General features: G+C 34.5%; 1 protein-coding gene across 1 annotated transcript in view; it reads right to left on the bottom strand.

The window, feature by feature from the left end:
• CATSPERE (catsper channel auxiliary subunit epsilon) overlaps positions 1 to 14107 on the bottom strand; it is a gene marked incomplete at its 3' end in the record, with an annotated part of 259766 nt that overhangs the window by 138769 nt on the left and 106890 nt on the right. Inside the window, exon 9 of the mRNA XM_081221981.1 lies at positions 8743 to 9235. Within this exon, the coding sequence (XP_081078107.1) occupies positions 8743 to 9235 (493 nt within the window). The remainder of the gene's footprint in view (positions 1 to 8742; positions 9236 to 14107) is intronic.

Raw genomic sequence — 14107 nt, 5'->3', positions numbered from 1 at the left:
ATTCTGTTTGACTCACCCCCTAGAGAAATGGACATAAAAACAAAAATAAACAAATGGGACCTAATAAAAGTTAAAAGCTATTGCACAGCAAAGGAAAAGGAAACCATAAACAAGATGAAAAGACAACCCCCAGAATGGGAGAAAATATTTGCAAATGAAGCCACTGACAAAGGATTAATCTCCAAAATTTACAAGCAGCTCATGCAGCTCAATATCAAAAAAACAAACCACCCAATCCAAAAATGGGCAGAAGACCTAAGTAGACATTTCTCCAAAGAAGATATACAGATTGCCAACAAACACATGAAAGGATGCTCAACATCACTAATCATTAGAGAAATAGAAATCAAAACTAACATGAGGTATCACCTTACAACAGTCAGAATGGCTATCATCAAAAAATCTACAAACAGTAAATGCTGGAGAGGGTGAGGAGAAAGTGGAACCTTCTTGCACTGTTGGTGAGAATGTAAATTGATACAGCCACCATGGAGAACAGTATGGAGATTCCTTAGAATACTAAAAATAGAATTACCATACGACCCAGCAATCCCACTACTGGGCATGTATCCTGAGAACACCATAATTGAAAAAGAGTCATGTACCACAATGTTCATTGCAGTTCTATTTACAATAGCCAGGACATGGAAGCAACCTAAGTGTCCATCGACAGATGAATGGATAAAGGAGATGTGGCACATATATACAATGGAATATTACTCAGCCATAAAAAGAAAGGAAATTGAGTTATTTGTAGTGAGGTGGATGGACTTAGAGATTGTCATACATAGTGAAGTAAGTCAGGAAGAGAAAAATAAATACTGTATGCTAACACATATATATGGAATCTAAAAAAAAAAAAAAAGGTTCTGAAGAACCTCGGAGCAGAACAGGAGTAAAGGCTCAGACGTAGAGAATGGACTTGAGGACACGGAGAGGGGGATGGGTGAGCTGGGATGAAGTGAGAGAGTCACGTGGACTTATATATACTACCAAATATAAAATAGATAGCTAGTGGGAAGCAGCCGCATAGCACAGGGAGATCAGCTTGGTGCTTTCTGACCAGCTAGACGGGTGGGATAGGGAGGATGGGAGGGACCTGCAAGAGGGAGGAGATATGGGGATATATGTATATGTATAGCTGATTCACCTTGTTATAAAGCAGAAACTAACACACAATTGTAAAGCAATTATACTCCAATAAAGATGTTTAAAAAAAAGACACTGATGAAAGACATTAAAGATGATACAAATAAATGGAAAGATATAACATGTGCTTGGAGTGGAAGAATTAATGTTGTTAAAATGACCATACTATGCAAGGTAATCTACAGATTCTATGCAATGCCTATCAAATTACCAACGGCATTTTTCACAGAACTAGAGCAAAGAATTTTATAACTTCTATGGAAACACAAAAGACCCCAAAAAACCAAAACAATACTGAGAAAGAACAGAGCTGTAGGAATCAGGTTCTCTGACTTCAGACTATACTAAAATGCTACAGTGATAAGAACAGTATTTTACTGGCAGAAAACAGACACATGGATCAATGGAACAGCATAGAAAGCCCAGAAATAAACCCGCACACTTATGGTCAATTAATGTACTACAAAAGAGGCAAGAATATACAGTGAAGACAGTATCTTTAATAAGTGGTGCTGGAAAAACTGGACAGCTACATGTAAAAGAAGAAATTAGAACACTCCCTAACACCATATACAAAAATAAACTCAAAATAGATTAAAAACCTAAATGTAAGAGCAGATACTATAAAACTCCTAGAGGAAAACATAGGGAGAACACTCTTTAAGATAAATCACAGGAATATTTGAGGTCTATCTCCTAGAGTAATGGAAATAAAAGCAAAAATAAAAAAGTGGGACCTAATTAAATGTAAAAGCTTTTGCACAGGAAAGGAAACCATAAACAAAACAAAAAGACAACCTATTAAATAGGAGAAAATATTTGCAAACAATCTGACTGACAAGGGATTCATCTGTAAAATATAAAAATAGCTCATACAACTCAATAAAAAAACAACCCAATCAAAAACTTGGCAGAAGACATAAATAGACATTTCTCCAAAGAAGATATAGAAATGGTCAACAGGTATATGAAAATCAAATGTAAATCAAACACTCTAATCAGAATGGCCATCATTAAAATGTCTACAAATAATAAATGCTGGAGAGTGTGTGGAGAAAAAGGAAACCTCCTGCACTCTTGGTGGGGATGTAAATTGGTACAACCACTATGGAGGACAGTAAGGAGGTTCCTTAAAAAACTAAAAAAAGAGTTACTGTATGATACAGCAATCCCACTCTTGGGCATATATCCAGAGAAAACTATAATTTGAAAAGATACATGCACCCCAGTGTTCATAGCAGAACTATTTAAAGCCAATACATGGAAGCAACCTAAGTGTCCATCAACAGATGAATGGACAAAGAAGATGTGGCATATATACACAATGGAATATTACTCACCTTAAAAAAGAATGAAATAATTCAATTTGCAGCAACATGCATGGACCTGGAGATTATCATATTAAGTGAGGTAAGACAGAGAAAGAGAAATATATGATATTGCTTATATGTGGACTCTTTAAAAATAAGACAAATGAACTTATTTACAAAACAGTAACAGACTCACAGGCACAGAAAACAAACTTATGGTTACCAAAGGGGAAAGTGGGCAGGGAGGGATAAATTAAGAGTTTGATATTAACATATACTCACTACTATATATAAAACAAACAACAAGGTTCTACAGGGAATTATATTCAATATCTTCGAATAACCTATAATGGAAATGAATCTGAAAAAAGAATATATACATATAAATAAATATGTATATAACTGAATATATACAACTGAGTATATATATATGTATATATATATCTGAATCACTGTGCTGTACACCTGAAACTAACAGAACATTGTAAATCCACTATACTTCAATTAAAATAATAAAAAAAAGATTTTCTAATTTCCCTGAGATGTCCTATTTAACACATGAATTACTTAGAAGTGCATTGTTTAATTTCCAAGAATTGGGGTATTTCCAGATATATTTCTGTTATTGACTCTTAGTTTAATTCCACTGTAGTTAGAGAACATACTCTATATGATTTAAATTCTTTTAAATGTGTTGAGGTTTGATTTATGACACAGTATATGGTCTATCTTGGTAAATGTTCAATGAACGCTTGCTAAGAATATATATTCTGCTGTTGTTGGATAGACTATCCTATAAATATAAATTAGATTCAGTTGGTTGTTCAGTTCTTCTATACAATTGTCTATTTTATCTTCAACTATAATTATGGATTTGTCAATTTCTTCTTTCACTTCCATCAGTTTGATATAGTTTTAATGTTTTATTTTTATTTAATTAAAATGATTTTTAGGGGACTTCTCTGGTGGCACAGTGGTTAAGAATCCACCTGCCAATGTAGGGGATATGGGTTCAAGCCTTGGTCTGGGAAGATCCCACGTGCCGCAGAGCAACTAAGCCTGTGCACCACAACTACTGAGCCTGCAGTCTAGAGCTCACAAGCCACAACTACTGAGCCCATGTACCACAACTACTGAAGCCCACATGCCCTAGAACCTGTGCACCACAACTACTAAGCCCATGTGCCACAACTACTGAAACCCGTGTGCTCTAGGGCCCATGTGCCACAACTACTGAGCCTGTGTGCTGCAACTACTGATGCCCGTGCACCTAGAGCCCATGCTCCACAACAAGAGAAGCCACCACAATTAGACCCATGCACCGCAATGAAGAGTAGACCCCACTTGCCACAACTAGAGAAAGTGTGTGTGCAGCAACGAAGACACAATGGAGCCAAAACCAAAAAAATTTTTTTAATTATTTTTAATTCCCCTTGAAATGGTGTTTGTCCAAATGGTTATTGTAATGTGTATTTGTAAAATTTCAAATCCTTGATGACTTTCCACATATCTGTTTTTAAAAAGTTGATTTCTAGTTTAATTCTGTTATGACCAGAGAACATATTTTGATTTCTCTTCTTTTAAATTTGTTAACGTTTGTCTTATGTTCTAAAATATACTCTATCTTGGCTAATATTCCATGTTTACTTGAAAAGAAGATATTTTCTGCTGTTGTTGGGTGGAGTGTATTTTACAAATGTCTACTAGGTCAAGTTGGTTAATTCAGGGGTCAGCAAACTTTTTATGGAAAAGGCTATATAGTAAATGTTTAAGTTTTGGTCCACATACTCTATTGCAAATTTTTATCAGTGCTGTTGTATGGCAAAAGCAGCCAGAGATGATACATAAGCAAATGAGCGTGGCTATATTCCAATAAAACTTTTTACATACAAGACAGCAGACTTGATTTTGCTGAGATGGGCAGTAGTTTTCTGACCACTGGTGTTATTTATCCTTGCACATCATTGCTTGTTTTCTGTCTACTTGTTTTATCTATTACTGAAAAAAGACTGTGGAAATCTTCCAACAATTTTGTGGATTTATCTATTTCTTTTTTCCATTCAATTAATTTTGGTTCATGTGCTCTGAAGCTTGTTTGTTAGATACATACACATTTAGTATTGCTATGTCTTCTTGACAAATTGACCCTTTTATCATATAATATCCCTTTTTATCCAATTGTTTTCCTAGTTTGTCTGATATTAATAAATCCATTCCCATTTTCTTTAATTAGTGTTTGCATGGTATATACTTTTCCAATGTTTTACTTTTAATTCAACTATGTCTCCTTATATTGAAAGTGGGTTTCTTATGTGAAGCATACAGTTTGGTCTTTAAAAAAAAATCAAATTTGACCATCTCTGTCTTTTAATTAATATTTTTTGGCCATTTACATTTAATGAAATTATTGACATGTTTATATTTAACCACCATTTTGTTGTTTTCTGTTTGTATCCTCTGGTTTTTGTCCCTGTGTTTCCCTTTCCTGTCTTCTTTTAGGTATTTACTATTCCATTTTAATTTATCTGTTGAGGTTTTTTTTTTTTTTTTTTTTTAAAGTTTATTTATTTATTTTTTTAATTAGTTTCTGCTTTATAACAAAGTGAATCAGTCATACATATACATCTGTTCCCACATCCCTTCCCTCATGCATCTCCCTCCCTCCCACCCTCCCCATCCCACCCCTCCAGGCGGTCACAAAGCACTGAGCTGATCTCCCTGTGCTCTGCGGCTGCTTCCCACTACCTATCTACCTTACGTTTGGTAGTGTATACACGTCCATGCCTCTCTTTCGCCTTGTCACAGCCCACCCTTCCCCCTCCCCATATCCTCAAGTCCATTCTCAAGTAGGTCTGCGTCTTCATTCCCGTTTTGCCCCTAGGTTCTTCATGACATTTTTTTTTTTAAATTCCGTATATATGTGTTAGCATACGGTATTTGTCTTTCTCTTTCTGACTAACTTCACTCTGTATGACAGACTCTAGGTCTATCCACCTCATTACAAATAGCTCAGTTTCGTTTCTTTTTATGGCTGAGTAATATTCCATTGTATATATGTGCCACATCTTCTTTATCCATTCATCCGATGATGGACACTTAGGTTGTTTCCAGCTCCGGGCTATTGTGAATAGAGCTGCAATGAACATTTTGGTACATGTCTCTTTTTGAATTATGGTTTTCTCAGGGTATATGCCCAGTAGTGGGATTGCTGGGTCATATGGTAGTTCTATTTGTAGTTTTTTAAGGAACCTCCATACCGTTCTCCATAGTGGCTGTACCAATTCACATTCCCACCAGCAGTGCAAGAGTGTTCCCTTTTCTCCACACCCTCTCCAGCATTTATTGTTTCTAGATTTCTTGATGATGGCCATTCTGACTGGTGTGAGATGATATCTCATTGTACTTTTGATTTGCATTTCTCTAATGATTAATGATGTTGAGCATTCTTTCAAGTGTTTGTTGGCAGTCTGTATATCTTCTTTGGTCTGTTGAGGTTTTAAAAACTCTATCTTGTATAATTTTTTAGTGGTTGCTCTAGGGGTTATAATAATGCACTTAACATTTCAAGTGTAATGAAGAAAGATCACTACCCCATGGGTACTTTTATCCTTCTTCATTTATGCTATAATAATCATGTATTATATCAACATAAATTTAAAAGCCCATCAGAAAATGTAAAATATTTAAAATTTTGCTTTTACATATCATACGTATTTTAAGGAACTTAAGAGTATAAAAATATAAAAATTAAGAGTATAAAAATATAAAAATTTTATACTCAAGCTTTAAGGAACTTGAGTATAAAAATAATCTATATAATAGATTATATAATAATATAATATAGTATTATTAGATTAAATATTATTATATAATCTAATAATTATTAGATTAGAACAATTTTATTTTAGCTAATTAAATAAATTAGATTAATAAATCTAATTAAATAATTTTATTAAAATGATTTTAGTCTAAAATAATTTTTACCTATATATCTACCATTTCAGTTGTTTTTTACTCATTACTGAAATTTTAAATTCTCCATTTCCCTTCCACCGGATAAGCTTTATTAGACAAATATTTCTTTTAGAATAGGTATTTTGGTAACAGATTTTCTTAGGTTACCTTCATCTGAGAATGTCTTTATTTCTCCTTAATTTCTGAAAGACATGTTTGTCTGGAATAGAATTCTATGCTGATTATCCTTTCTTTCAGTACTCTACTAATACTGCTTCATTGCCTTCTGTTATCTATGGCCTGTGAGGAAAAATCAGCTATCACTTGAATCATTCTTCTCCTATATATGATGTATCACTTCTCTCTGGCTGATTCCACATTTTTTTTCCTTTGGTTTTTAGTAGTTTGATTATGAGTTTCTTTTACAACTACATTGTCTGGAGTCTGTTGGGCTTCATGGCTCCATAACTTTATACTTATTACCAAATTTGAGAAGTTTCTAGCCATTATTTATTCAGATTTTTTTTCCTACATGATCCTCTCTCCTCTCCTCCTCGGACTCCAATGTCATGTATGTTAGACATTTTGGTATTGTCCCACAGGTCTCTGGGGCTTGGTTCAACTTTGACAATTTTTTTCTATTGTTTACATTGGAAACTTTCTATTGATATAACTTCAGTCTTATTGACTGTTTTCCTCTGTCATGTCATATCCATTCTGCTATTGAGCACATCTAATGAATTTTAATTCAATTATTCTAATTATATTATAAAATCTCTGATTTTGATTCTTAAAATAGTTTCAAACATTCTTATTCTTGAGGATAGTTTTATTGAATGTATATAATTTTAGGTTGCCAGTAACTTGACCTCAGTTGAATATTTCACTATCTTCTGACTTTCATTGATTCTAATTGTTTTACTATCTTTACTTTGTTTGTAATTTGTCCTTTCTCTTTGGATGCTTTTAATATCTCTTATTAGTCTTTGATACCCTGCAATTTCACTATTTTGTATCTAAGTGGGTTTTCTTTTTTCCTATATCAACTTGGATTTATTAATATTTATGGATGACGATTGATATCTTTCTTTAAGTCTGAAAAAGTCTCAGCTCTTTCTCTTTCTTGCTAAAATTTCATTTTGGAATTCTGGTTAGATATACATTGAATCTTCTCTTTCTCATTCTTTGTTTCATCTCTCTTACCCTCTTTTCCTTGGCTTCTCCCTTTCTCCCAGTTTTTCATTTTGTTTGATTTCTTCTTATCTACTTCCCAATGCACTAGTTATTTTTGTTGTATCCAATCTTCTATTTAAGGTGATCATTGAATTTTACATTTCAATTTTTGTTAGTTTTATCTAGGTTATATTTTAACATTTATTTTTACATATTTAAAAATTTCAAAATAGAATCTACATACAGAAAATTGACCAAATATAGATAAATAAATAAATAGCTGGAAGATTGATCACAAAGCAGAAATTGTGTAATAGCTACCTAGATTAAGAAATAGAATATAATCAGAACTCCCAAATATCACACATGCTTCCTCCCAATCACTACGTCTTTCCTTTCCAGGATAACCATTATCCTAAATTTTATGGTAATGATTTCCTTGCTTTTAGTTTTACTCATTGCCTTGTCATTTGATAGATTCTTTTTTTCTCATGCTTTCCATTTTCTTTTCCATTTATTTAAATCTATTAAAGATATTTTAGATTCATTTTATTCTCTGTTGCTGGTGGTACACCTCTGTAAAGAGGTCTCTGAGAAGCTAGGTCAGAAAGATAGCATTATTTACAAGCATAAATAACTCTATTGGGACTTCCCTGGTGGTCCAGTGGTAAAGAATCTGACTTACAATGCAGGGGAGTGGGTTTGATCCCTGGTCAGGAAACTAAGATCCCACATGCCACGGGGCAACTAAGTCCATGTGCCACAACTACTGAGCTCATATGCCTCAACTAGAGAGCCTGTGTGCCATGAGCTACAGAGCCCACATGCTCTGGAAACCATGCACCACAACTACAGAGCCCACATGCCCTGGAGCCTACCCTCCACAACTAGAGAAGAGAAAACCTGCACGCCGCAACTAGAGAGACACCCATGTGCCACAACGAAAGATCTTGCATGCCTCAACAAAGATCCCGTGTGCTGCAACTAAGACCCGATGCAGCCAAAAATAAATAAAATAAATAAAAAATAAATCTTAAAAAAATAATTCTACAAAGAGCTGCATAATATAGTCTCTGATATATCACTGTATTATACAGTATGGTAATATATCTAAATGTGCAGGTATAATATACATATATGTAATCTTTTTACTAACCTTCAATAAATAGTTGATCCAACACCATTTTCTTGATGTAATGCCAATAATTCCACCATCAGGGAGATTTACATTGCTTCCCAGTCCTTTAAATGCATTATAATTTTTAAAGTAAAGAATACCATTTATTAAAAAAAATATTCCATCCTGTGATAGGGTCACATCAGACACACTGTGTCTTTCATCATCAGTCAGAATGTTTGGAGGCACTCTGATTCTGGTCCAAGTACGGAATGAATCATTTGTCTGAAAGGTCTCCATATCAGCTACCACAACAACTAATGAAGGAACACAAGCAGCCCAGTCTGCCATTAACTGACTACCCTGTGGTGAAGAGATTGGTAAAAACCCAGGAATCTCAGGTATTGTTAACAAAGAAAAAGTCAGCAGGAAAAAAATATCTGCAATAAAGCAATCTTGAAAAGCCACTTGATTTCCTCTAATCTCCTTTAGCACATCATCTTCTGTCATCGGTATCGAGATATGCCATGTCCTAAGAAGAGAAAAATAGAAAATATAAGAATAAAATGCACCCCCTCCTTCTCATCCATCTTGCATGGTGCTGGTGTTTATCATCTTTTATAAAATTTTTTATTTTTATCAACATAAGTGTGGGTAAAACAAAACAAATAGTACTAAAACATTACCACTGCCCCATTTCTCCTCATTCCTCACTTTAGTTCCCAAAGAAAAAGTTTTGACTCTTACAGCTCTTTGTCCTGGAATGTGTCTCCATATTCTCAAACAATTTTTTTTTTTTTTTGTGGTACGCGGGCCTCTCACTGTTGTGGCCTCTCCCATTGCGGAGCACAGGCTCTGGATGCACAGGCTCAGTGTCCATGGCTCATGGGCCTAGCCACTCCGTGACATGTGGGATCTTCCCAGACTGGGGCACGAACCCGTGTCCCCTGCATCGGCAGGTGGACTCTCAACCACTGCACCACCAGGTAAGCCCTCAAACAAATATTCTTATACTGTTCTCTTAGTATATAATTTTATACATTATTGGCTTCTTATATGACAAATGAAAATGTATCTGTCTCATAATACCTACCCAAACATCTCCTCTTCTCTCAAGTTAATATCACAGTGTTTAGCTAAATGTATAGTATTTACTTTGTTATTAATATATGTTGTTTACTACTGAGAAATGTTTAATTATGTTTTCTTATATTTATGTTTATTTACAATATTTCTCCTAAAGTTAATAATTATTTCATTTAAAAATGTGTTTAGTTTTCTAAGTTTTCCAGTAGGTAATTAAAATAGTGCTCCATAATATTTTCCATGTGGTAAATGCAGAGGTAATCTAGTACTTGTTTCTTGGAGTTTCCCTTATTACTCTCTGAGTTGAAGCCACCATTTACTGGGTCCAATCGTTTGATCTTTCTTGTTTTGTTAAAACACATTTTTCAGTTCCTCTCTGTTAAAGGGTATGAGAACATAATGTTTTTGAGACCCTGAATCCCCCAAATATATTTATTTTACATACCTGCTAGATAGTTTGGCTAGGTAGAGACTTCAGAACTTTGAGGGCGTTTTCACCAGCCTCACGTATTTAGCTTTAGTAATGGGGAAGTCAGATGACACATTGACTCTTGTGATTCAAATGAGTTGCCTTTCTATACGTTTTTAAGATTGTCCTTTTTTTTCTTTGTATTCTAAAATTTGACAGAGCTGGGTCTATCTTTTGAAGTAGACACAGAGGAATTTGTGAAAACAAGCACTCTGACATGTATCTTAAAACTTATGAAAAGTTCTAAGGAGAGTTTCTCAGCAGGGCAATCCAGGAGACATCAGGCTAGAGGATGTTCAGTAAATGCTTCTTGAGTTTCCTATTTCCTCAAAGAATACACACTAGGTTGTGGTGATGGCATTCTTACCACTCAGAATGAGGTCCTTCCAGGGGAAGGGAGCCCCATGCTGGGCCAGTTGTAGGAATGCCATCAAACCTCTATGCCCTAAATCATGGCACCATTAAACTTGGTGCAATTACTGCTTTGGGCAAACCACACCACTGACTCTAACATTGGTTTCAAGCACATTTTAAAAAAATCACCAGTATCATTTTGTTACTGTCCACTGGCTACATAATAATCTCATATACACAGCCACAGTACAATTATGTATTGGTGACTATTTTGTTTGAATGGATAATTGGTTATCTACAAGGCCCAGGAAGGATCCAGCACTCAAGACCTGGCCACGGCATACTGAGCTTTTCAGTTTCCCATGTCTATCATTTTGTTTTCAAACCTTTGATTTTTTTTAAAAAAATTATGACTACGTTTATACACTTTTCAATTTTTTTCTTACTTGTTTCTCACTTTATAGCATCTTAATCTTCTTTTATGTGTATAATATCTTCTCTTATTTCTGTGAAGACACTATTTATATTTTTTGTGAACTTTTCTTTTGCTGCCTGCTGTGTGCTATTTCCCCTGAAGTCAGCTGTTCTCTTTATTGATTTAGGTCTCTTACATTCATGTTGGAGGCTTTCTGTAACTGGTCGCCCTTGGCTGTCCATTAATATTTACAAGAGTAGCAGTAACAAGTGGTGAGACAGCTTTGAGGAATACCCCTTACTCCCACTGTGCCCCACTCTGCTTCTCTCCTCCTGATTCTAAATTTAAGTATTTCTGACCAGTTAATCCAAAGAAGAATCCTCTAGCCTGCCAGGAGGATATATGCTAGGTTTCCATATTCAGGGAGCATGACTGCAGGCACCCTGGGGATTTCCAATTACTTCAGAATTCCCTTCTGCAAGCTCTTAATTAACAGAATTACTGTGCTCTACTAAGTCAGTTACCAGTTCTCTCTGTGCTTTCTATCTTCTGTGCTTGCTTCCTTTCCCATTGTTTGTTTTCATAGGCTTGCAACTTTAAAAACGTTTCTCCTTGTTATTTTAGCAAGATTATGGAAGAGAATAGAGATATATAAATATATTTAATCTGCCATGTTTTAACTTATCTGCTCTAAACTGAATTTCATTAAGTCATGTTCTGCTTAGAAACTTCAGTGGCCCCTAAATTATATCCAGCAAAAATTCAAATTATTCCAATACTTTTCATGGAAGCTTCATTTTTTTCCTATTCAATTTCACTTGCCATATTCTATTTCAGGTGTGTTCTTTTTTAATAAACTAATCTAATATTAATTTTTTAAAATTAATTAACTTATTTTTGGCTGTGTTGGGTCTTCGTTCCTGTGCGTGGGCTTTCTCTAGCTGCAGCGAGCGGGGGCTACCCTTCTTTGTGGTGCACAGGCTCCTCATTGCCGTTGCTTCTCTTGTTGCAGATCACAGGCTCTAGGTGCATGGGCTTCAGTAGTTGTGGTGCATGGGCTCAGTAGTTGTGGTGCATGGGCTTAGTTGCACTGCAGCATGTGGGATCTTCCTGGACCAGGGCTTGAACCCATGTCCTCTGCATTGGCAGGCAGATTCTTAACCACTGTGCCACCAGGGAAGTGCCAGGTGTGTTCTTTTTTTTGCCTTCCAAACCGTTTGTACCCCTCCCTTCTCTTACAGCACCCAGTCTCTTTTCTCCACCTCTATATTCTACTGGTCCTTCAAGTCCTGCTCAAGAATTATTTCTTCTAATTTGCTTTCTTGTTTTACCACAAAATATATCTTTTATAAGGACAATATTTTCTAAACCCAAATTCATCAATCGAATTATGTAGATTTTTTTAATGGCATCCAAGGCAACATTCTTTAAATGGATATCTGACATTCTGTACATATGCATATTTTATTTCTATTTCTTTTAAAATATCATTTATTTACTAATATTTAAAACAAAATAATAAATCATGTTATACAAGAGTACATGATACAAAACACACACCTTAAAGAATAATATCAAGATGAACACCCGTGTAATAATCACCCATATCAAGAATCAGAACATTGCCAGTAACTTGGAAATTTCCTGTATGTCTCTTCTTTCCCCCTCTTCCACCCACTCACATATAGTCACTGGCCTGATTTTTTAAAATACTGAGATATAATTGACATATAACATTTTATTAGCTTTAGGTGTACAGTATAATGATCTGACATTTTTATATATTGCAAAATGATCACCACAGTAAGTCTAGTTAATGTCCATCACCATACATAGCTACAAATTTTTTTTGTGATAAGAACTCTTAAGATTTACTCTCTTATTAACTTTCAAATATATAATATAATATTATTAAATAGAAAATAGAAATATAAAAATGCACTAGTATAGCTGGATACTTTAAAACTTCTCTATCAGTAGTTAATAGATCCAGCAGGCAGAAAATCAGTAAGGACATAGTTAAACTGAAGAGCACCATCAATCAACTGGATCTAATTGACATTTAAAGAATACTTCAGCCTAAAACAGCAGAATACACATTCTTCTCAAGCTTATATGGAGTATTCACCAAGATGCACCATATTCTGGGCCACAAAACACTCCTTAAAAAATTAGAAATCATCAAATATGCTCTCATATCACAATGCACTTAAGCTAGAAGTCAATAACAGAAAGATACCTGAAGTTTCCCTAAATATCTGGAGATTAAACAACACACTTCTAAGTAATATATGGATCAAGGAAGAAATCTCAAGTGAGATTTTAAAATATTTGGAAATAAATGAAAATACAACTTATCATATTTGGGAGATGACCTGAAAGCAATGTGTAGAGGGAAATTTACAACATGGAATGCATACACTAGAAAATAAGAAAGAACTAAATATCAATAATCTAAGCTTCCACCTTGAGAAACTAGAGATAGAAAAGCAATATAAACATACAGCAATCAGAAGAAAAATAATAATAAAAATTAGAGCAGAAATCAGCAAATTGAAATCAGAAAAGCAGTAGAGAGAATCAATGAAACCAAAAGCTGGTTCTTTGAAAAGATCAATAAAATCAAACTTCTAGCTGAGCTAAGAAAGAAAGACAAAGGACACAAATTACTAATACCAGAAATTAAAATGGGCCATCACTACTGATCTCCTGGACATTAAAGAGTAATAAAGGAATACTCCTTATTAAATGGACAATTCTATGCCCACAAATTTGATAACTCAGATGAAATGGACCAATTGAAAGATACAACGTACGAAAAATCACACAAAGAAAAATAATGTGAATAGGGATATATGCATTAAATAAAATAAATAAATAACAAATTACCTTCCAAAACAAAAAGCACCAGGCCCAGATGGGTTCACTGGTGAATTCTAACATTTAAGGAATATAGGGTGTCAATACTCTATAATCTCTTCCAGAAAATAGAAGCAGAGGCAATAATTCCCAACTTATTCTATGAGATCAGCATTACTCTAACACCAAAACCAGATAAAGACATTACAGATAAAGCTACA

Source organism: Mesoplodon bidens (genome assembly GCF_964165515.1).
Source record: "Mesoplodon bidens genome assembly, chromosome: 2".
Classification (NCBI taxonomy): domain Eukaryota; kingdom Metazoa; phylum Chordata; class Mammalia; order Artiodactyla; family Ziphiidae; genus Mesoplodon; species Mesoplodon bidens.
Note: the sequence above shows the minus strand (reverse complement) of the source record. Positions and strands in the feature narration are given on the sequence as shown.